The 19,065-nt window shown below is 69.7% G+C and overlaps 2 protein-coding genes across 5 annotated transcripts in view; both read left to right on the top strand.

Moving 5' to 3' along the window:
• Positions 1 to 10,232, top strand: part of MTA1 (metastasis associated 1) — a 30,102-nt gene extending 19,870 nt beyond the window's left edge. The window contains exons 8-22 of one of the 4 annotated variants that reach the window (XM_044229488.1): positions 1,873 to 1,975; positions 2,539 to 2,638; positions 2,952 to 3,140; positions 4,033 to 4,107; positions 4,191 to 4,249; positions 4,491 to 4,606; positions 4,772 to 4,923; positions 5,016 to 5,205; positions 5,325 to 5,414; positions 6,429 to 6,581; positions 6,727 to 6,762; positions 8,305 to 8,316; positions 9,214 to 9,245; positions 9,366 to 9,517; positions 9,597 to 10,232. In XM_044229488.1, coding sequence (XP_044085423.1) covers positions 1,873 to 1,975; positions 2,539 to 2,638; positions 2,952 to 3,140; positions 4,033 to 4,107; positions 4,191 to 4,249; positions 4,491 to 4,606; positions 4,772 to 4,923; positions 5,016 to 5,205; positions 5,325 to 5,414; positions 6,429 to 6,581; positions 6,727 to 6,762; positions 8,305 to 8,316; positions 9,214 to 9,245; positions 9,366 to 9,517; positions 9,597 to 9,747 — 1,610 coding nt within the window. In that variant the 3' untranslated portion in view covers positions 9,748 to 10,232. Of the gene's footprint in view, positions 1 to 1,872; positions 1,976 to 2,538; positions 2,639 to 2,951; positions 3,141 to 4,032; positions 4,108 to 4,190; positions 4,250 to 4,490; positions 4,607 to 4,771; positions 4,924 to 5,015; positions 5,206 to 5,324; positions 5,415 to 6,428; positions 6,582 to 6,726; positions 6,763 to 8,304; positions 8,317 to 9,213; positions 9,246 to 9,365; positions 9,518 to 9,596 lie in introns of those variants that run through there. The other 3 variants (XM_044229489.1, XM_044229490.1, XM_044229491.1) reach the window with 3 other exon arrangements.
• Positions 10,233 to 13,178: 2,946 nt separating this feature from the next.
• On the top strand, positions 13,179 to 17,988 carry LOC122893800 (cysteine-rich protein 2). Its single transcript, XM_044231057.1, has 8 exons — positions 13,179 to 13,268; positions 15,980 to 16,074; positions 16,183 to 16,240; positions 16,542 to 16,682; positions 16,766 to 16,834; positions 16,916 to 17,010; positions 17,239 to 17,296; positions 17,383 to 17,988. Exons 1-8 carry the CDS (start codon positions 13,226 to 13,228, stop codon positions 17,448 to 17,450), a joined length of 627 nt encoding a protein of 208 aa, XP_044086992.1. The 5' UTR covers positions 13,179 to 13,225; the 3' UTR covers positions 17,451 to 17,988.
• The last annotated feature ends 1,077 nt before the right edge of the window (positions 17,989 to 19,065 follow it).

Raw genomic sequence — 19,065 nt, 5'->3', positions numbered from 1 at the left:
TCCCACCCCTGCTTCTGCCTCCGCCGAGGGAGCTGTGAGTTGTGACGTGGGACCCGGGGGTGAGGCTGTGGCCAGTTGCCGCGAGCGTCTTTCTGGGGGCTCCACGGTGAGCGCCTCCGTCCCGCGTCCTTTGCTGCTCTCAGCGCTGCAAGGTCACGTCCCTGCTCCCAGCCCAGCCGGGTCTGTGGGCCCGCGGCTCCGTCGGGCCAGCTGGCCGAGGGCCCGGCGTCCGCTGTTCCCGGAGGACACGCGCCCTTCTGGGGCCTGCGGCCCTGCTCCACGTGTGTGAGGCCCCCTTCTCCGAGGCTGGTCTGGTGTTGCGGTGTGTGCTGCCTCGTTGCACGTGCGTGTGCCCATGTGCCCCCTCCACGCACACACCCGACGCCGAGTACGTGTGTGTGCTCGCACACCGGCTTCCTCCCCGTGTCGGCTGGTGGTTTTTTTTGTTCGGGGCGGTTGGTCGTGAGGAGATGCGTGGGGGGAGCCACTCCAGGACACCAGGAAGCACACGGGGTCCCTTTGTCCTGCCCTGCGTCCCCCCTTCCGGCTCCGGGCCACGTCAGGGGGCTTCCCTGAGCACGCGCCCCGCCACGAGCTGCGCCGTCCTCTGAGGGCAGCCGGTCTGACCGAAGGGGGCTGAGTGGCTTGTGTCCGAGGCCCTTAGTTTTCCGGGCAGCGACCTGGGTGCCAGGCCACGCGGGCAGCCTCAGGGGTGCAGGGCCCGGGCCTGGGCCGAGCGAGCTCCTGGGTGCTGGAGCGAGGGGGTCTCACCCCTGGAGCCCAGGACCCTCCCAGGGAACGAGACGGCACCCCGCCTGCCGCGCGTCTGAAACTGAAATGGGAGCGGCGTGGTGCCCGCGGGGCTTCGCGTGGGCTGGCCCCCAGGCTCGGTGGTGGGAGGCGTTGGATCCCAGGCGAGGGTCTCCACACGGTCACCTGGGGAAGGACGCCACCCGCGACACCGGGAGCACCCCGCCCGTACTCCGCCTGTACCTCCGTCCGGGGCAACCGGGAGGGGTGTCCGGATTCCCGGTCCCGGCTCTGTCCCGCACCCCTGTGCTGGGGGTGCCGTGACCCCGGCTGGGCCCACGAGGCCTGCATTTCCCTGAAGCGAGGGAGCACGCGTGTTCCTGGCGACTGTGAGCCCGGCCCGAGCCACCTGCTCACACAGACTCCGTGGTGGGTGGGCTGGGCCCGGATGCAGTGGGGGACACGGCGGTGAGGGTCCCCGACCTCGGTCTGGACTTCGCTGCCCCCACAAGCAAGGGGCACAGAGCGGCTCACCGGCACATGGGCAGCTGCAGGCCGGAGAGGTTGTGGCTGTGGCCGTGGGCCAGGGAGTGCCTCACTCAGGCTGGCCGGCCATGCAGGGGCGTGAACCCTCTCCGGGTGTCTCCTGTGCCGTCCGTGCTGCCCTCTGCCTGTGAGCTTCCTCTGCCCGAAGCCGTCACGTCCACCGGACCGCGGGCTCCAGCCCAGCTCTGGCGTCTGCGGGGTGAAGCGCGGCCAGGGGCAGGACGTCGAGCAGATGCCCGAGCTGGATGTACCGTGTCGGCATTCCGTGTCCCAGCTGCGGGACCTCGCGCTGCCTCAGGATCCGGAGCTCGGTCAGCAAACCCAGAACGAGCTGTCTCTGCCGCCGTCCAGCCCCGGCGGCCGGCCCCGGCGTGCTGTCGCAGAACGGAGATGCGCTGGGCGCTCAGCACGTCAACAGCAGCCTCGCCTCCTGGGCCCACCAGGCAGGGGGTTGTGTGGCCCTCTGCCTGTCCCCCAGGGCCCCAGAAGCGAGCAGATCCTTCGTTCTGAAAGGCCTTGGTGTGAGCCTGGGGGGGTCTGAGGGTCTCGTTGGCCTCACCCTTCTGTTCCTTGCAGGTGAGGAGGACGGCCGTGACCAGTCCAGGCTGGAGACCAAGGTGTGGGAGGCACACAACCCACTCATAGACAAGCAGATTGACCAGTTCCTAGTGGTGGCCCGGTGGGTCCCTTCCCTTCCCTGGACACGGAGACTGCTATTGGGGTCCTGGGGCAGCTCCGGCTTTGAGAGGCGAGGCCTGGTCGCCTGCCCGCACCCCGTGGGGGCCGGTTACCTGCAGAGGCCGAGCTGCTGGGCACAGATGGGGCTGTTCCTGGGGCTGGATGACGGCAGAGATGCGTGTCCCTGTCCGGACGGGCTGTGGGCTGCCGTGTGCACACAGCACGGTGGGGCTCGGGGGAGCTGAGAAGGAAGGACACGGCCCCTGAGACCCGGGCCTTTGGGCCACAAGGGAGGCAGTGGTCCAAGAAGGGCACACGCCTACTCCTGGTCCCCGTGGAGCCCTGGGGCTGGGCGAGTGGCGGGGGGGCCTTGTGAGGGTGCAGGGGGCCCCCGTGGTTCTCAGCTGCACCCCGAGCCTTCAGTGTGGAGGGGGGGACCCTGCCAGGAGCTCGGGAAGCAGAGGTGCACACGATGTCGCCAGGGCCTGCCGTCTCGTGTGCTCTGGTAGGGCCGGGGGGGTCTCTCTGTGCGTCAGGCTCAGTGGTCACTGTCCCCACCCCCAGCTCTGTGGGCACCTTCGCGCGAGCCCTGGACTGCAGCAGCTCCGTCCGGCAGCCCAGCCTGCACATGAGCGCCGCAGCCGCCTCTCGGGACATCACCTTGGTAAGTGGGGACCCCGGCTGGTGCTGGTGGGGCCTGTGGTGGCCTGCCCCGTCCCCGCCCCTCACAGGGCACATTTCCCTGCCGGTTCCCACGCTAGCAGGGGTGGGCAGGGACAGGAGGGGGCGAGGAAACAGGTTGACTGTTCGCTGGCTCCACGTGGGACGGGTCTGCCCCTGCTGTCCGCGAGAGCCCCGCGGGCTCGTCCAGGGAGCAGGCCCACCGGTGTCCCCGCGGACCCCCAGCTGTCTCCCGGGCCCCTCCTCCTCTCCCAGCGGGGGGTGGCCCTGCGTGACCCCTGTGTGTCCCGCCGCAGTTCCACGCCATGGACACGCTGCACAAGAGCGTGTACGACGTCGCCAAGGCCATCTCGGCGCTGGTGCCTCAGGGCGGGCCCGTGCTCTGCCGGGACGAGATGGAGGAGTGGTCCGCCTCCGAGGCCAGCCTGTTCGAGGAGGCCCTGGAGAAGTACGGGAAGGACTTCACTGACATCCAGCAAGACTTTGTGAGTGCCGGCGTGCGCGCGGAACGCCTCCCCGGGGCAGCACCAGGGTCCTCCTGGCTCCGTGGCCGCCGATGGCTTCTGTTGAAGCCGCTGAGCCTGTCCTCACGCGTCCTTGTTCCGTGTCCACTGAGGACTGTCCCTCCGTGAGCCCCTGGCCGTTCCAGCGTGGGCAGCGCCTGTGGCCTCGCACGCCCTCTGTCCCTGTACCGCGCCAGACCACACACGCGCTCCCACAGGGACGGCCGCGTCGAGCGCGGCGAGCCCCGTGGGGAGTGCACCGGTGGAGGCGGCAGGGCCTGGGTGGGGCCGGACACGGCAAGCAGGCCGGCGTCTGAGGAGGAACGTCCCAGGTCGCGGGTGGGCCTCCCAGCGAGCCTCCAGGAGGCAGGGGGACGTGCCACAGGTAGACAGGCCCGTGGAGGGCAGAGAAGAGGGCCAGGTCCCCGCGCTCCGGAGTCTGACATAGGAGGGACTTGCTGAGGTCCCAGACACGGTGAGCGAGTGTAGCCAGAAGGTGGCCCACAGGGAACGCTTGGCCAGACATGTGGGGCCGTGGGGCTGGGACCCCACCGTGAGCTGTGTGGCCGCCTCGGCCGCAGGTTGGGGACAGCGTACAGACGGCATCTGAGTCCCGCAAGCCATGAGGCAGGTTTCCACGTTGCGTCCACACCACAGACGTGCTTCGTTCATGCCCAGAGCACATTGGTCCCACAGCTGGCGCGGGCAGGGCTGGCGGGAGCCCCCTGCACCGGTTGGGGAGGGCCGCATGGCGGCAAGCCGGCCATCCTCGGGAGGGGGAGGGGTCCTGTCCGGCGGGGCTCAGCGGTGCCATGGTGGGGGGCTCCTTGCTCGGGAGGCCCTGTGGCCTGACGCGCGGCCCCGTCCTGTGCAGCTGCCCTGGAAGTCCCTCACCAGCATCATCGAGTACTACTACATGTGGAAGACCACAGACAGATACGTGCAGCAGGTGCGTGCCCCCCGCCCGCGCCCCGTGCCCTGACCGGCAGCCCTTCCCTGCCCGGGTCCCTGACCTCCGTTTCCTGTTTCCAGAAACGCTTGAAAGCAGCCGAGGCGGAGAGCAAGCTGAAGCAAGTCTATATCCCCAACTAGTAAGTGCGCCCGCTCCCCCCGGGGGCCGTGGGCTGGGCGGCAGGGGTGCGGTCCTCCTCTGGGCCGAGCAGAGCTCTGCCAGCCAGAGCTGGGGTGCAGACGGGGCTCGGAGCCGGCCGCAGCTGCGCCCAGGACCGCAGGGGAGAGTGCCTGCGCCCGCCCGGCGCGGATGGGGCCACTCGTCTCCCGGAGCTGCGGCACGGCGCCCCGTGACGGCCTCCCTCTCTCCCTCACCCTAAGTAACAAGCCAAACCCGAACCAGATCAGCGCCAGTAACGTCAAGGCAGGCGTGGTGAACGGCGCGGGGGCGCCGGGCCAGAGCCCTGGGGCCGGCCGGGCCTGTGAGAGCTGCTACAGTAAGTGCCCGCCCCGGGCCTCGGGGCCCACCCGCGCGCTGGGCGCCCTGTGCCGCCCTGGGGTCCTGGCGGGGGGCGCTCGGCGGGCAGGCGACGCTGTGATGCTCTCTGCTGTTCGCCGGTTCTGCTTAAGGACCCGTCTGTCTCCAACTTTGTTGTCCGTAGCCGCCCAGTCTTACCAGTGGTATTCTTGGGGTCCCCCTAACATGCAGTGTCGCCTCTGCGCGTCTTGCTGGACGTACTGGAAGAAGTACGGTGGCTTGAAAATGCCAACCCGGTTAGATGGAGAGAGGCCGGGACCAAACCGCAGCAACATGGTAAGTGGGCGCCCCTCCCCGCCCCCGTGTCCGGCCGGGCGCGCGGCCCGCGGTCATGGCGCTGTGTCGGGGCGGCGCGCCCCCTTCCGCAGAGCCCCCACGGCATCCCAGCCCGGAGCAGCGGGAGCCCCAAGTTTGCCATGAAGACCAGACAGGCCTTCTACCTGCACACCACCAAGCTCACGCGCATCGCCCGGCGCCTGTGCCGAGAGATCCTGCGCCCGTGGCACGCCGCCCGCCACCCCTACGTGCCCATCAACAGTGCGGCTATCAAGGCTGAGTGTGAGTGTCGGTCCCCGGCCTCCAGCTCCCGGGCTGTGCTGTGGGGGCGGGGGATGCGTGCGGGGGACGCGGGGGTGGGGTTCCCGCCCTAGGCCCCCCTGACCTGCACGGCCCCGCAGGCACGGCCCGGCTGCCCGAAGCCTCCCAGAGCCCGCTGGTGCTGAAGCAGGCCGTGAGGAAGCCCCTGGAAGCCGTGCTGCGGTATCTCGGTGAGCCTGCCCCTCCCCGCACCGCGTGGCTGCTGTGCTCAGGGGCGCCTGCGGGGGTGCCCTCCGTGCTGCTGCAGACCGGCCCCCGTGCTCCTGGCCTGCCCCTCTGGGACCTCGCACCACACCAGGCCTGGAGGGGCGATGGGGGCCTGAGCTGCCGGGGTCCCTGCACCACCCTCCCCCTCCATCCTGCTGGTTTTGTACTGCTGCGGGGGGGACCTGGGGGGACTCCAGGGTTTGGGTCGGACATACCCAGGATGGGCGTCCACGGTGGGCACCTGCAGGATGGTCCCTCACCCCTACCCCGGAGGAAGGCCCATCACCGTGTGAGCGGCACGGGCACCGGTCAGCAGCGGACAGGGCGCGCCCTCGCGAGCCCCCGCTCAGCCGCCGGCCGCTAGGGCAGGAAGGCGCAGGGCTGGCTCCTTCGCTGGGCCCAGGGCCGGGTTGTGAGTCAGCCCCTCCCGGCACGGAGGTGGTTGACCTTCTAGAAAGGACATTCCAGAGCCGTGAGCTAAGTGTGTCCGTGTGCACACAAGTGTGTCCAAGTGGGTCTTGCGTCATCCGGTGTCCAGGTCTGGGTCGTGGGTCTGGGCCTTGCCCCGTTCTGAGAGCCACCAAAGGCTGGGGAGCCTTGGCAGGTACCAGCCTGAGCCGGCTGTGGCCCAGCCCTCGGTGGGACATGTCCCTGGCTCGGTCGCCCGGCTGTTCATTCATTGCCTGGCCGGCGGCCAGCCTCCTGCCGTCCGCTCCGCTGGCCCAGACCTGGACACCTCTGATGGGCCTGCTTGTTTGGGGGCCGGGTCTGGAGCTTGGCAGCTCCTGGTGTGTGCCCAGTGATCGGTGGGGCCCGGCCCCCCCTGGCTTCCCCTTGCTCCCAGAGCAACCTGAGGTGCGGGCCTGGGAGGGGGTCTGCCCTAGCGGGCCCCGTGGTCATCCCCCGTCACAGTGGGGCCTGGGGGCGGCTGTTGCCCTTCGCCTCCCACAAAGCGCATCCTGTGCCGCTCCCGACAGAGACCCATCCCCGCCCCCCCAAGCCCGACCCCGTGAAGAGCGTGTCCGGTGTGCTCGGCGGGTTGACCCCTGCCAAGTCGGCCCCCGTCATCAACAACGGCTCCCCCACCATCCTGGGCAAGAGGAGCTACGAGCAGCACAACGGCGTGGACGGTGAGTGTCCGCTGGGCGGCCGGGCGGGGCCTGCGTGCTCGGCCCGAGCGACCTGCCGGCCGTGGGCTGCCCTGCCCCGGCCCCGCCCGGCCTTCCCCTGCTGACCGTGCTCTCTCTCCTCTCTCCCGCCGCCGGGCGCTGGCAGGCAGCATGAAGAAGCGTCTCTTGATGCCCAGTAGGGGTAAGGCCTGGGGCGGCCGCGGGCGTGGGCGCCGTGCAAGCCCCCAGGCGGTGCCTGCGTGTGCTGTGCTCTCGCGTGCATGGTGCACGGCGGGCGGCTCGGGGCCCGCTCACGGGGCAGTCCACGCGGGCCGGGCCGCTCCCCGCGCTCCCCCCGCTCCGCGTCACTGGGCAGGGGACCCTCGCAGGCCCCCACGTGCCACGTCCTTCCCTGGGGCCTCCGGCTCACGGGTCGCCCCCGCCCTCCCGGTGCCCGGTCCGTGGACTGTCCGTGCTCGGGTAGCCCCGGCGCCCCCGCCCGCCTGTGCTGTCCGCCGTCATGCTGTGACTGCCCGCATGCCGTCAGCCTCCGCTCCCGTGGCTGCCCGTGCTGTGCCTCCAGCCCTCTTACGTGCCCTGCCTGGGGTGAGGGGGGCTTTGGGACGCTGGCCTCTCCGGTGGGGACAGATAGGCCCGCGCTGTGGGCGTGGTCCGGGCCACGGCCCTGCAGGGGTGGGGCTCCCAGGGGAAGGGACCAAGGCTGGCTGAGAGGGCATGGGCAGCAGGTGCCCCGGTGCCACGGTCACGCGTCCGGGGTGTCCACGCGTCCAGGCCTGTCCACAGTTGCCCCTGCAGCGGCTCAGGGTCTTGCTTTGCTTTCTCAGCTGGGCAAGGGGCACCCATGGGCTCCGGGGCTGCTCCAGAGGGAGGTGGTAGCTGTGGGGGGCCTGTGGGTCCCAGTGGCTCTGGCTGCCCCAGGGTCAGCCGGCAGCCGGATCCATGAGGGAGGCAGGCAGGGGAGGCAGGCCGGAGGGAAGGACGGGAGGAATGCACTCGTGGCCCCTGGTGATGGGAGGCTCAGGGGCCTGGATGGGCACTGCGGCAGCATGGGCCAGCGAGCATGGACGTGCCCGGAGTCCCCAGCCCCCATGGTGGCGGGCCAGACCCAGGGACCTGGAAATGGCAGCAGGCAGCAGCCGTCCAGCCTGGCCTTGCCTGGGCCCACCCACTCTTCTCTTGGCTGTCCGCCGCCCCCCCCCCAGCCCTCCTGCCGGGGCCTGCCTCCTGCCCTGTGTCAGCAGTGGGGCCGGCCCTCTGGGCAGATGCCCCGCGGACCCCCGATTACGTCTGGCCGAAGCGGAAGCCCATGCTCGCACCGCTGTGGGCTTGGAGCTTGTTTTGTAAAAAGCCGTTAGCCCGTGTGGTGAACGAGGTTAATTTATTAACCTTGATTTCTTCAGTTTATCCAAATGGGTGTGTTTCTCCACTTCAGCCCTAGCATGCGGGTCCCCAGGCTGTCGTCCGTGCGCCCTCCCCCCCGCCCAGGGGCACGGGGGCCACGCGCACGCGCCCGGCACAGGAGAGGCCACAGCCGGCCCCCTGGGTCACCGCGGGGCAGGCGTGAGCTGAGCTCTGGGCCGGGGCCGCACCCTTGGGGAACTCGTTCACTAACCGGGCCCCGCCGGCACGTCTGCTCCTCAGCCCATGGCCGGTGGCCGTGCGTGAGCTCACAGTCTCCCACTAACCGTGTGTTTTCTTCCCTCCGCGCCCGGCGCTCTGATAGGCACTTACCTGGGTAAGTAGCACCCGGCCGGGGGGCTGCAGGCCTAGTGCGGCGGCCCTCCCTCTGCCCTGCCCCCGGGCGCCCCCAGCTAGCAGGTGGTTTGCGGGGGGGCTGGACAGCTGCTCCCCGAGACACAGACCTTGGCCGAGAAGCGCGTCTGGGCAGAGCTAGTCCCGGCAGGACACGTTCCTGTGCCGGGAGAACACTCCCGCGCGTGCACTCACTGCCGCCGGTAGAGCAGGGGCGGCCGTGGCGGCCCGGGGTCGCCGGGCCAGGGTCCGGGGGCATGTGAACTGCGACCTAGGACAGGGCCTTCTCGGTGGGGGGCCACTGGCACAGGCTCGCAGCTCCAGGCCCAACCCGTAGAGTGGAGGCCTGTGGCCTGGTGTCTTCTAGAAGCTTCCGTGCGTTTCTCCAAGGCAACCAGCCCCAGGGTCAGTGAGGGATGCTTGGACGCCCTTGGGAGAAAGCCACGCATGGCTTGGCCTGCTGGGGTCTGTGCAGCGTGTCTGAGCAGGGGCCACCTTGCAGGGGGCTTCTGACACCGCAGTGTTCACAGCCGGGCTCGGCGTTGCTTGGCTACTCCGTAAACCCGGCTCCGTCTGTCTCGTGCACTCGAGGGCGGGCGGCCTGCGTGCCAGGGAGCGGGCTGTCAGACCCGAGACTCCGGGCCTCCTGCCTCGAGCCCACGGTGGTGCCTGTCCTCCAGGCTGGGCCAGAGGTGGTCCTTGGAGCCCCTGCAGCTGTGGGGTCAGCTGGGGGCTGCTTGGACTGGGCCGGGGCCAGGGCAGGCCGAGGCACCCGTGTCCTCCGCCCCCGCCCCCCATCCCCCAGGGCCCCGGCTGCGTGTGACTCCAGGTCCCTGCCCGCCGGCTGCCGGGCCTCACGTTCCCTTCTTCCTCCCGTCAGGTTTGGCGAACCACGGGCAGACCAGGCACATGGTAAGAGGGTGAGCCGGCGACGAGGCGTGGGGGGGCCTGCAGGACCCCTGCCCGAATGTGTGCGTGCACACGGCTCCCTCGTTCCCTGGGGCCCCCCCTCACGCCTCCCCCCTGCCGCAGGGACCAAGCCGGAACCTCCTGCTCAACGGGAAGTCCTACCCCACCAAAGTGCGGCTGATCCGAGGGGGCTCGCTGCCCCCCGTCAAGCGGCGGCGGATGAACTGGATTGACGCCCCCGACGACGTCTTTTACATGGCCACCGAGGAGACCAGGTGGGGGCCTCCCCAGGCCACGGGTGAGCGGGGGCAGCCGCCACGCCCTCGTCACCCGCGGGCCTCGCTCTGTCCACAGGAAGGTCCGCAAGCTGCTGACGTCCTCGGAGACCAAGCGCGCGGCCCGCAGGCCTTACAAGCCGGTCGCCCTGCGCCAGAGCCAGGCCCTGCCGCTGCGGCCGCCCCCGCCGGCCCCCGTCAACGACGAGCCCATCGTCATCGAGGACTAGCGCCTCGTGGCCCCGCGAGGCCTCTGCGGCCACAGCCCCCGCCCGCCCGCCCGCCCGCCCGCCCGCCGCCCGGTTTTGGTCGCCCCCTCCCGCCCCACCGCAGAGAAGCCGCTCCTTCGGGGAACGCCGGGGGAAGAAGTGCCGTCTGGCCGATTCCCCGAGTGCCGAGGAGCCGTTTTTAGCTTTGTGTTTACTTTTTGGCCGGAGCGGAGCTGAGGGGCCGTCCCCGGACGCCTGCACCACTGCGGGCCTCGCGGGACGGCCAGAGTCCCGTTGTGTTCTGTGGAAGGTGCCATTTTAAATTTTATTTTTATTACTTTTTTTGTAGATGAACTTAAGCTCTGTCACTTACATCTGGAATGTTAGGATCGGCACGGCCAGTGGCTGGCCGGGCTGCCTGGTGGGGTTGGCCCCTGGTCTTTTCAAGTAATTTTCATATTAAAAAAAAACAAAGAAAAAAAAACTCATAAAAAGAAAAAAACCAACCAGCCCTTCCCGTGTCTTCTGTCCCCTGTCCCTCCCCTGGCCTGGGGCCTTCAGGCCATCCCAGGCCCACCTGTGCGCCGGGCATGGCCAAAGCCGCCGTGAGCACCGGTGACCTGTGCCTGGGCTGGGGTTTCTGTCCTTTTCTGTCTCTGCCCCACATACCTGCCTTGTGTAGGGTGTGGCGCCAGGACCCCGTCTCTCCCGTGGAGGTCAGGAGAGGGCTGTCCAGAGCTCGGGGCCTTCCCACTGTGGAGCTGAGACCCCCTGTGTCTGGCTGGGAGGGTGGGGGTGGGGGTCCCAGACGTGCCCTGGGACCCAGACTGGCAGGTGTCTGGCTCCTGTGGCTGCGTGGCTCTCATCCCACCGGGGCAGCCGGCCGAGCTGGGTCAGGCCGGCCCACCTCCCTGCTCCTGGCAGAGCCCTGCCCCAGCTGTCTGCGGATTTCTGCCCAGAGCCGCAGGGCCAACCCCCAGCAGGTGTGGAGTTTCCAGAGTGAGGATTTGCTCAGATTTCAGCAAGTTGTTCTCAGAAACTCTACCTCTGGCCGTCCGTGTGCACCCACCCCTGCAGGCCGGCGAGACCGGTGTGAGCTATCCGGCCGCCGAAGAGCGGGGTCCAGTGGAGGGGGACACCTCTCCATCCGTGCCTCCCCAGCGGCCCGCAGAGGCGGGGCTCCCTCCTATCTCCCTGAGCTGTGCCTCCCGCCCCCAGTCCTGCCGTGATGTGTGCATCTCAGCGGGGACTTAAAATAGCAACGGCTCCTGCTTCCCGCTGAAAACAGATAAGGGAGTCCTGGCCTCCCACCTCCAGCCTGGAGGGGGCCGGGTAAGGTGACAGGCCAGGGTGTTGGAGAAGTGGGCCCTAGTCCTCATGTCCCCACCCTGCCCCGAGGCGGGTTATGGTGTCTCTGCGTGGAGATTTTGCCTAGGACCCTTTTTCCAACCTGGGGTCTGAGGGTGGGGCAGGGGTCTCTTCCCTCCCCGCCAGGCGCAGGGGATTTGGGGTACAAGAGTCATCCCCAGGAGGGGCCTACACCTCCAAACCCCGCCCCCCCCCCGCCCTGCCCGGGGGTCCATGCAACAGAGCCAAGATGGTCCTGTGTGCTAGTTACCAACATGGCCAAGACGCCAAGCCACTATGGCCCCAGGGGACAACGGACCTGCCCCCACACCTGGCTGGCTAGTTGCCCCCGCCATCTATGGGCCCTATCTGCTTCTCTGGAACCGTGCTATTGATTGGGGACCTGTCCTGCCCTGTCTCTGCCCACCCTGTAGCCCTCTGGGCTTTCAGAGGTGGACAGTGCTATTCAGTGTCCACTGATCCAAAAGAGTCCTGTCACACTGGGGATCTGTCCCCCACTGTCAGAGGTGCCGGGCCCATGCCAAAGCCTTGCCTTTACTCTGCCCTGTCACTGCCCCGTCACTGTCCCGTCAGGGCTGGGCCCAGGCTCCTCCCACACTACCTTATAGAAGACACCCGAGGTCCAGCCTCGGCAAGGAGCTGGGTGTCAAACGCTGGACCCTCTGGCCCTGGGAGAGAGAGGCCTGCTGAGGCCTCCCCACCCCCATCTGCTGCCTTGCCTGGCAAGGGGCCAGAGTCAGGGTGCAGATGGGAAGGGGGGGCTGGTCAGGCTGGTCAGTCAGGCTGGAGGAGGGACCACATGTTTCTGGGCTGTCCTCGCTGGAGCAGCTGTGGCTATAGGTTGGGGGGCGGGGCCCCGGGAGCTGGGCCAGGGTGGGGCTGGGAAAGTCCAGGTTCTGGAGAGCTGTGGGACCCAGATTCTCTCACTCCTCTAGTGTGCAAACACACCTGGCCCAGGAGCCTGGCCAGTACTTGGGGCAGAGGAAGGGGTGCTCAGGGGGAGCTGCCCAGACTGGGTGGAGTCATTTGGGCTGGAGGCCCAGGGAAGAGCTCACCGGCAGGCAGAGCCTCAGGGAGATGAGGGGGTTCTCCTGGACCCCCCCCCCCCACTCCAGGGCGGGTAGGACCAGGTTCTTCCGGCTCCTGGATGGAGGGGTCCGGAGTGCCCCCGTTGGGAGAGGACCCCGAGTGCTTGTCAGCTGCCTAGCCCTGCTGCTTTGAAGCCAGGCGGCTGGCGCTCTGGACCCGCTAGACCCTGAGCTAGTGGGTCCAGGAAGGATGCACGCCGCCGGAGCTGTGGGCAGGGACGCGGGCAGATGGCAGTGCCAGCCCACTGGGGCACGGCGCCTGCACCGCGAGCACGCAGGGGCTTCCCCGCCTTCTGTCCCATCCTACTGCCCCTGGGTGGAGAGCTCGGGGCAGTGCCTTCTGCGCCAGCCAGCGGCACGCCCGGTCCCCCCACGGCCTGGCGCCCTCCCCCTCTCCCGCTTCCAGCGGTTTCTCTCCCGCTGTTTCTGGACGTGTGGGGCGCCCAGCCCCCCACCCACCGAGACTCGAGCACCATCGACTGTGTCAGGCGGGGGCGGGCGGCGGGGCAGGACCCAGACCCCGCCAGGTGGCCACGCCCGACGGGAATCCGGATCCGATCCTGTCGCGAGGCTGTCGCTATGGAAACCGAGCAACAAAGGGACGCGGGGCGGGGGGGCGCGCGGCGGGGTGGGTGGGGTCCCCCAGGGGTGGGGACCAGGCGCCGCAGCCCGGCGTCCGTCTGCGTGTCCGGGGGTCGGCCTTCCGGGCCGAGGCCCTTCCAGCCGGGAATGCCCCGGAACCGTGGGGACCGCGGACCCCCGCCCCGCCCCGCCCCGCCCCGGCTCCGGCGTCGCCATGGACACGGGCGAGGCACCGGCGTCGGGGCGCCGGGCGGGTCGGGCCACCCCCGCGGCCCCGGCAGGTGCGCCCCCTCCCCCGCGGCGCCCCCGGCCGGACCCGCGGAGCGGGCTCCCGAGGCCCCGCCCCGGCCGCGGAGCCAATGGGTGCTCGGGCAGCGGGCGGGCGGGGCGGGGCGCGGCGCGGCGGCGGCGGCGCGGAGACGGGCGCGGGCTGAGGGCGCGGGCCGACGGGCGCACCGACCATGGCCTCCAAGTGCCCCAAGTGCGACAAGACCGTGTACTTCGGTGAGTGCGGGGCCGGACCGGCGCCCGCCGCCCTTCGCGGTCCGCCCCCGGCCGCACAGCCGCGCGCCCCGCCCCGGCGATGCGCGGTCCCGGGATGCGCGACCCCGAGCCCGGCCCGCCGCGCTGCCCACGCCGGAGCGGCCGGAGGGCGGAGCTGGGTGAGGTGGGGGCGGCCACGCCCGAGCCCCGCGGCGGCCGGGGCGGCCGGCGGGGGTGCGCGTCTTCCCGGGATGCGGCCGGGTTGGGGGTCACGTTGGGGGTTCGCGAGCGCGGAGCGGGGCGGTGTGGGGCGGGGCGCACGCACGCCGTGGGAGCCTCCCGTGCGCTCCTGCTGCGCCCGACCCTGCGCCGCGGACACGTGGCCGGGACGGCGTGGCCCGGAGCAGTGACCACCCCCCAACCTCCACCTCGACCTCTGCCCACACCCGGCCAGGCCAGATATGTGCTCTGTCTGGACTCGGTCCATGCGGGGGCGACCTTGGCCTCTTAACTCCTGCGTGTCCCAACGCGCTCTCTGGCTTGGCGCGAGTTTTCCCCAGGACTTTCTTGTGGGCAGGTGGGATGGCGAGCGAAGCCCCGCCAGCAAGAGAGGGCTCTGGAGCCCAGGTGGCCGAGAGCCCTGCCTCTTCAGGGTCACAACGGCCGGACTGGAGGGGGCAGTAGGTCTCTGCGGATGTGGCCCTGGGGCACTTACCCACCCCCTGGCACCCGCGCAGCGCGCTGGTGTCTGGCTCACTCCGCCACTCTTCTCTTGGCTGACCCTCTCCCGACTTTGTCCCCTGATACTCCTGCTAACACCTTTACAGACGGACACAGTGTCTGAAGGGTGGGGGCAGGAAGGGGCCCCTTCCCTGGTCACTGTGGGAGCAGGGTTCAGGGTCTGGAATGGGGACAGGCCAAGGTGAAGGAAGCCACTTGGCTACCCTGCTGAGGGGAGGGAGGAGGAGGTGGACGGTTGTTTGCTGTTCCCAGAGCAGAGGGACCGGATTTGGCCTGGAGTGCTTCTGGCCTGGCCGGGAGCCTAGAGGCTTCCGGCTGCCTCCCCAGGAGCTGGCCCCGTCCTGGGTCCCCAACCCAGAGGGGGCTCATCCCTGCAAGGCTCAGGGTGGGGGACAGCACTAGAGTCTTCCTGCCAGCCCCACTGCACATGAGCAGCCAGGCCAGCTCAGGGCTCTCCAGGGCTGGGGCTGACAGTCCTGTGGATAGCCTGGAAAGCGCTTCTGCCTGCTTGGGCGGTCGCTGCTCCCAGCAGAAAACAAAGGCAGCTCAGACTGGGCTGGCTTCTGTCCTGGGCAGGAGGTGCAAGTGGGGCGGGGAGGTGCGGGCGCGGGGTGGGGGGGGTGGGTGTTGGGGCTAGAATCCTGCCCTTCCCCCAATCAGGCACCCCCCCCCCTCCAGCAGAGTGGAACCTGGGCCAGGACACCCCAGAGTGACCTCAGCATGCCTGGCTTTTGTGTCCTTAACAATGGTGCAGCCCAGTGGGGAACCAGCTCCCTTCCAGGACAGCAGACCCAATCAGTTCTGTCTCCCCAACTGGGCTGGTAATGTGCGGCCATCTACCCAGCCAGTGGGTCTCAGGGTCGCTCGCCCGCCCCCCGCCTGGCAGGGCAGCGCAGCTGTGGCGGCCCTGAGCTGCAGCTGCCATGGCCGCCGCTGGCCAGCAGGAGCCCTGGGCGGGAGCCTGCGGCTGCCAGAGAACCCAGGCCTGCCGTGGACACAGGACGGCTGACCAGCCTGTCTCTGCACCCTTGGGTAGAGTGGCCACAGGGATCTAAGCCTGTGCGCCTCTGGGAAGAGGGTGTGGGGTGGGGCGTCCTGGACGCTGGCCCTGACCTCGCTGGGCCCAGCAGGTTCTGCCAGGGCCCTGGGGAGCTGGGGCCACCAGCAGCACCCATGGGCCTCTGCGGCTGGGGAGTGAGCTAGCCAGACCCTCGCTGCCCGCTCTGCCCAGGCCCTTGGGGAAGCCTGGCTTGCAGCCTCTCTGTGAGAGGACCAGAAGATATCTGCCGGCCCTTGGCCGCCTCTTGGGGCTCTGCCAGCGTGGAAGGGCCCAGCCCGCCTGACCTCCTCCTCCCTGACGCTTCTGCTCAGACCCTTCCCTGCGGAATTCCGGCTTGGCTCTGGCCTTTCTTCCTGCCCTCTCCTCCACCGCCCTTTTCCTGCCGGCTCTCCTGGGGAGGCCCCCCACTTCCGTCCGTTAGGAGGTGGCCCAGTGGGCAGGGGAGGGATGGGGGGTTGGGGGTGGTGACTGGGCCCCTAGCAGCTGTCCTCTGACCCTGGGTGTCAGTGCAGCAGCTGGAGGCCGTGGGGTGGGGTGTTCCCAGGGCTTATCCTGAGGAAACCAAATGTAGACAGGTAGGCATTCTGTCCCATGCCATGAAGGGGACGGCACTGGCCTCCCCATAGGGGGTCTGGAGGCTCATCCCCCCCCCATTCCCCTCCGCGGCCGGCTCAGCCAACTCCTTCAGGGCCCAGTTAGGAGGCTCAGGAGTCTGTGGGAGGCCGAGAGGCCTCACAGGTGCTCGGGCAGGGACCCCGTTCCGAGAGTGGGCCTTGGGCTGGGAGGGTGACCAAGGCCCAGCAGGAGAGCAGGGGCCCCGAGGGGCAGAAGGCACGCAGTGGGGGCTGGCGGCTCCTGGGTGGGGCGGATGGAGGGGTGAGGAGGCTGCCACGGGAGGGCTGTGGGCCCTGACTTCCCCTCGTGTCCCCAGCTGAGAAGGTGAGCTCTCTGGGCAAGGACTGGCACAAGTTCTGTCTCAAGTGTGAGCGCTGCAGCAAGACGCTGACCCCTGGGGGCCATGCCGAGGTGAGCCACCTCCCCGGGGCTGAGGGGCGGAGGGGGCGTGGGCAGGGCTGGAGGCGGCTCAGCTCTCCACACCTGGGGCCGGGCCTCACTCTGTGCCCCTCTGCCCAGCATGATGGGAAGCCGTTCTGTCACAAACCCTGCTATGCCACACTGTTTGGACCCAAAGGTGAGCTTGCGTCCCCCTCCGCGGCCTGTGGACCGTTCCGGCCCTGGGAGCGGGGCCAGCCCACAACCCTGGACCCCCACGGCCCCCTGGCCCCTTCTCGCCCTGCCCACTCCAGACCCAACAGTCCCTTCCACCTTGAACTTCCGGCCTCCTCCACGCCCGGCCGGCTGGCACCCTCGGGGTGGGTGGGGGGGTCCTGACCCTATCAAGTGGGCCGTGGAGGGCCCTTTTCTGAGAAGCTGGGTGTACTGTGAGGGCTGGGGTGGGTGAGGCCACCGCCTACAGCAGCGGGCCCCTCCAGGTGTGAACATCGGGGGCGCCGGCTCCTACATCTACGAGAAGCCTGCTGCCGAGGGGCCTCAGGTCACGGGCCCCGTCCAGGTGCCCACGGCCCGGGCTGAGGAGCGCAAGGCCGGCGGCCCGCCCAAGGGGCCCAGCAGAGGTGCGCCGGGCTCGCCGGGGGTGGAGGGAGGGGTCGTGGCGGGCCCGCCCCGACGGCCGGCGTCACGCGCCGTTTCCCCGCAGCCTCCAGCGTCACCACCTTCACGGGGGAGCCCAACGTGTGCCCCGGCTGCAACAAGAGGGTCTACTTTGGTGAGTGAGTCCGCCCAGCAGCTGCCCGGGGCGGGGCCGCCCGCGAGGGTCCCCAGCTTCACCGTCTCCCCTTCTTCCCAGCCGAGAAGGTGACCTCTCTGGGCAAGGACTGGCACCGCCCGTGCCTGCGCTGCGGGCGCTGTGGGAAGACGCTGACCCCCGGCGGGCACGCGGAGGTGAGGGCGGCGGGCGGCTGGGGCGGCGGGGTGGGGGGGCCGGGGGCGCGCCCGCCGGACCCGCCGGACCCGCCGGTGCGTGCTGCCCCCTGGTGGCCGGACGGAGGTGCGCGGAGGCCCCGCCCTCTCCGCCGGGCGGGGGGACTCGGGGTGTGGGAGGCCGTCGCGGGGCAGGGGTGCTGGGGGGAGGAGGGCTAGAGCGCGCGCTCACGCCTCGCTCTGCCCCAGCACGACGGCCAGCCCTACTGCCACAAGCCCTGCTACGGGATTCTCTTCGGACCCAAGGGTGAGTGTGGCCCGGAGGGCTGGGGGCTGGGGGCTCTGCTCCCCGCGGCTCCGCGCCACTCGCCACTCGGCTGCCTCTCTCTGCAGGAGTGAACACCGGGGCCGTGGGCAGCTACATCTACGACAGAGACCCAGAGGGCAAAGTCCAACCCTAGGGCTGCAGCCCCTCTGGGGGTCGTGTGCCCATCCGCCTCCTGGGCGTCCTCAGCAACCAGCTGCCCCCTGCTGCCCGGCCTGTCCTGCCCTGCAAGTCTGGGGCCTGAGTGTCATGCGGGAAGAGACCCGCTGCGCTGTCCGCAGACCAGGCCCGCCTGCCGCCCCCGTTTCTCCCGCTGTGTCTGCCTTTATACCCACCCCCCATGCCCTTTATGCTCTTTTGTGTCCTCATGGACCCACGTGTCCCCGTGTGTGTCTCGTATGTGTGTCTCTGTGGTCCCGGTGGGTCTCTCTGAGGCGGCCATCCCACTCTCCCCCCCCCTCCTGCTGCCCCAGGCCCACCCCCCAGTGTTATTTCCGCTTCCCTTGCCGGTGATGGCCACAGCCAGCTCTTCACGGTGACCTTCGGGCGGACCTAGGGCGTCCCTGCCAGGAGCCCGCCGCCTGCCTCCCACACGGCCTTGCGAGCGCTTGTCTGACACCCTCACACGGCTCACCTGCCTAGCCCGGCTGTCAATAAAAGGTTTGAGGATGGGGGCCGAGCGCTGTCTCTGGTTGGGAGATGGCTGTGAATCTGGGGCAGCAAGCCCTGTGCCAACCCCAGATGCTCGGACACCTGTGGACTGGCCTCCGGTGGGAGCGGGTCCTGTCCCCAAGGTGGGGAGGGGTCAGTCTCAAGTAACAGCTCATGGCCTGGCACTGGGGGGTCGGGAGGGCAGGGCGTAGGTGGCCAAAGGCGGGTCCACTGCGGGAGTGCAGGGCGCTGGGGAGGGGTAGGAATGAGCTTGGATGGGGAGAGGTGCGGTCCGATGGGCCTGGTCTCCTTGCTTCAGCCCTGGCTGGGGCTGGGGGACAGAACGCCGACGGTCTGAGGCTCCAGTCCGCCTGTCCAGGTGCTCCCGCCCGGCCAGTGTCCCTGCGTCTGGGTCCACACGGACAGTGAGTCACCTTTCCCAGGTCCTGGCTTTGCCCTTTGGAGCCCTTTGAGGACCCCTGGCAGCTGCCAGGAGCTCCTCCTCACGGCGTTCCCGTTACCGGCCAATCCTGGACAGCCCACCAGGGGGCGCGCCTTGCCCTCCCCGCTGCTCTGGGGCAGAGCAGGGGCTGGCCCTTCCCGCCCCTGTACTCTGCTCCCCAGGACCAGCTCCCTGGGCCCAGCCCCTGGCACAGGCCCCTCCCTGGCCCACCCTCCAGTCCACTGGGTCAGGCACAGCTGAGCTGGGTGCTGTGGCCATTGTCCTGCGAGCAGCCTTCCGTGTCCCTGGGGGTGCATCGGCAGGCCCCCATGACCAGTAGTGCCCGGCCGCCTTCCTCCCAGGCAGTGCGGTCCAGCTGTGCCCACTGTGGGCAGCGGTGTCTCCTCCCACCTGGCCAGCCTGGGGGTGCAGCCAGCATGCGCGGGGCAGGTGGCCTGCAGTAGGGGGGACACCGCAGCAGGTACCCCAGGGGCAGCCAGCGCCCGCCACCCACAGAGGGGAGGCTCAGGCAGGCTCCGGCGCTCCGCGCAAGCTCCGCGGAAGGCCCCCCACCTCCCGCCCAGGCCCGACCCCCGGTGGGATGGACGTTTCTGACCACGGGCTGCCCACCCTGGCTCTGGTGTTGGATGGGAAATGC

Source organism: Neovison vison, chromosome 13, assembly GCF_020171115.1.
Source record: "Neovison vison isolate M4711 chromosome 13, ASM_NN_V1, whole genome shotgun sequence".
Classification (NCBI taxonomy): domain Eukaryota; kingdom Metazoa; phylum Chordata; class Mammalia; order Carnivora; family Mustelidae; genus Neogale; species Neogale vison.
The sequence above is the reverse complement of the archived record's forward strand: the minus strand, read 5'-3'. Positions and strand labels throughout refer to the sequence as shown.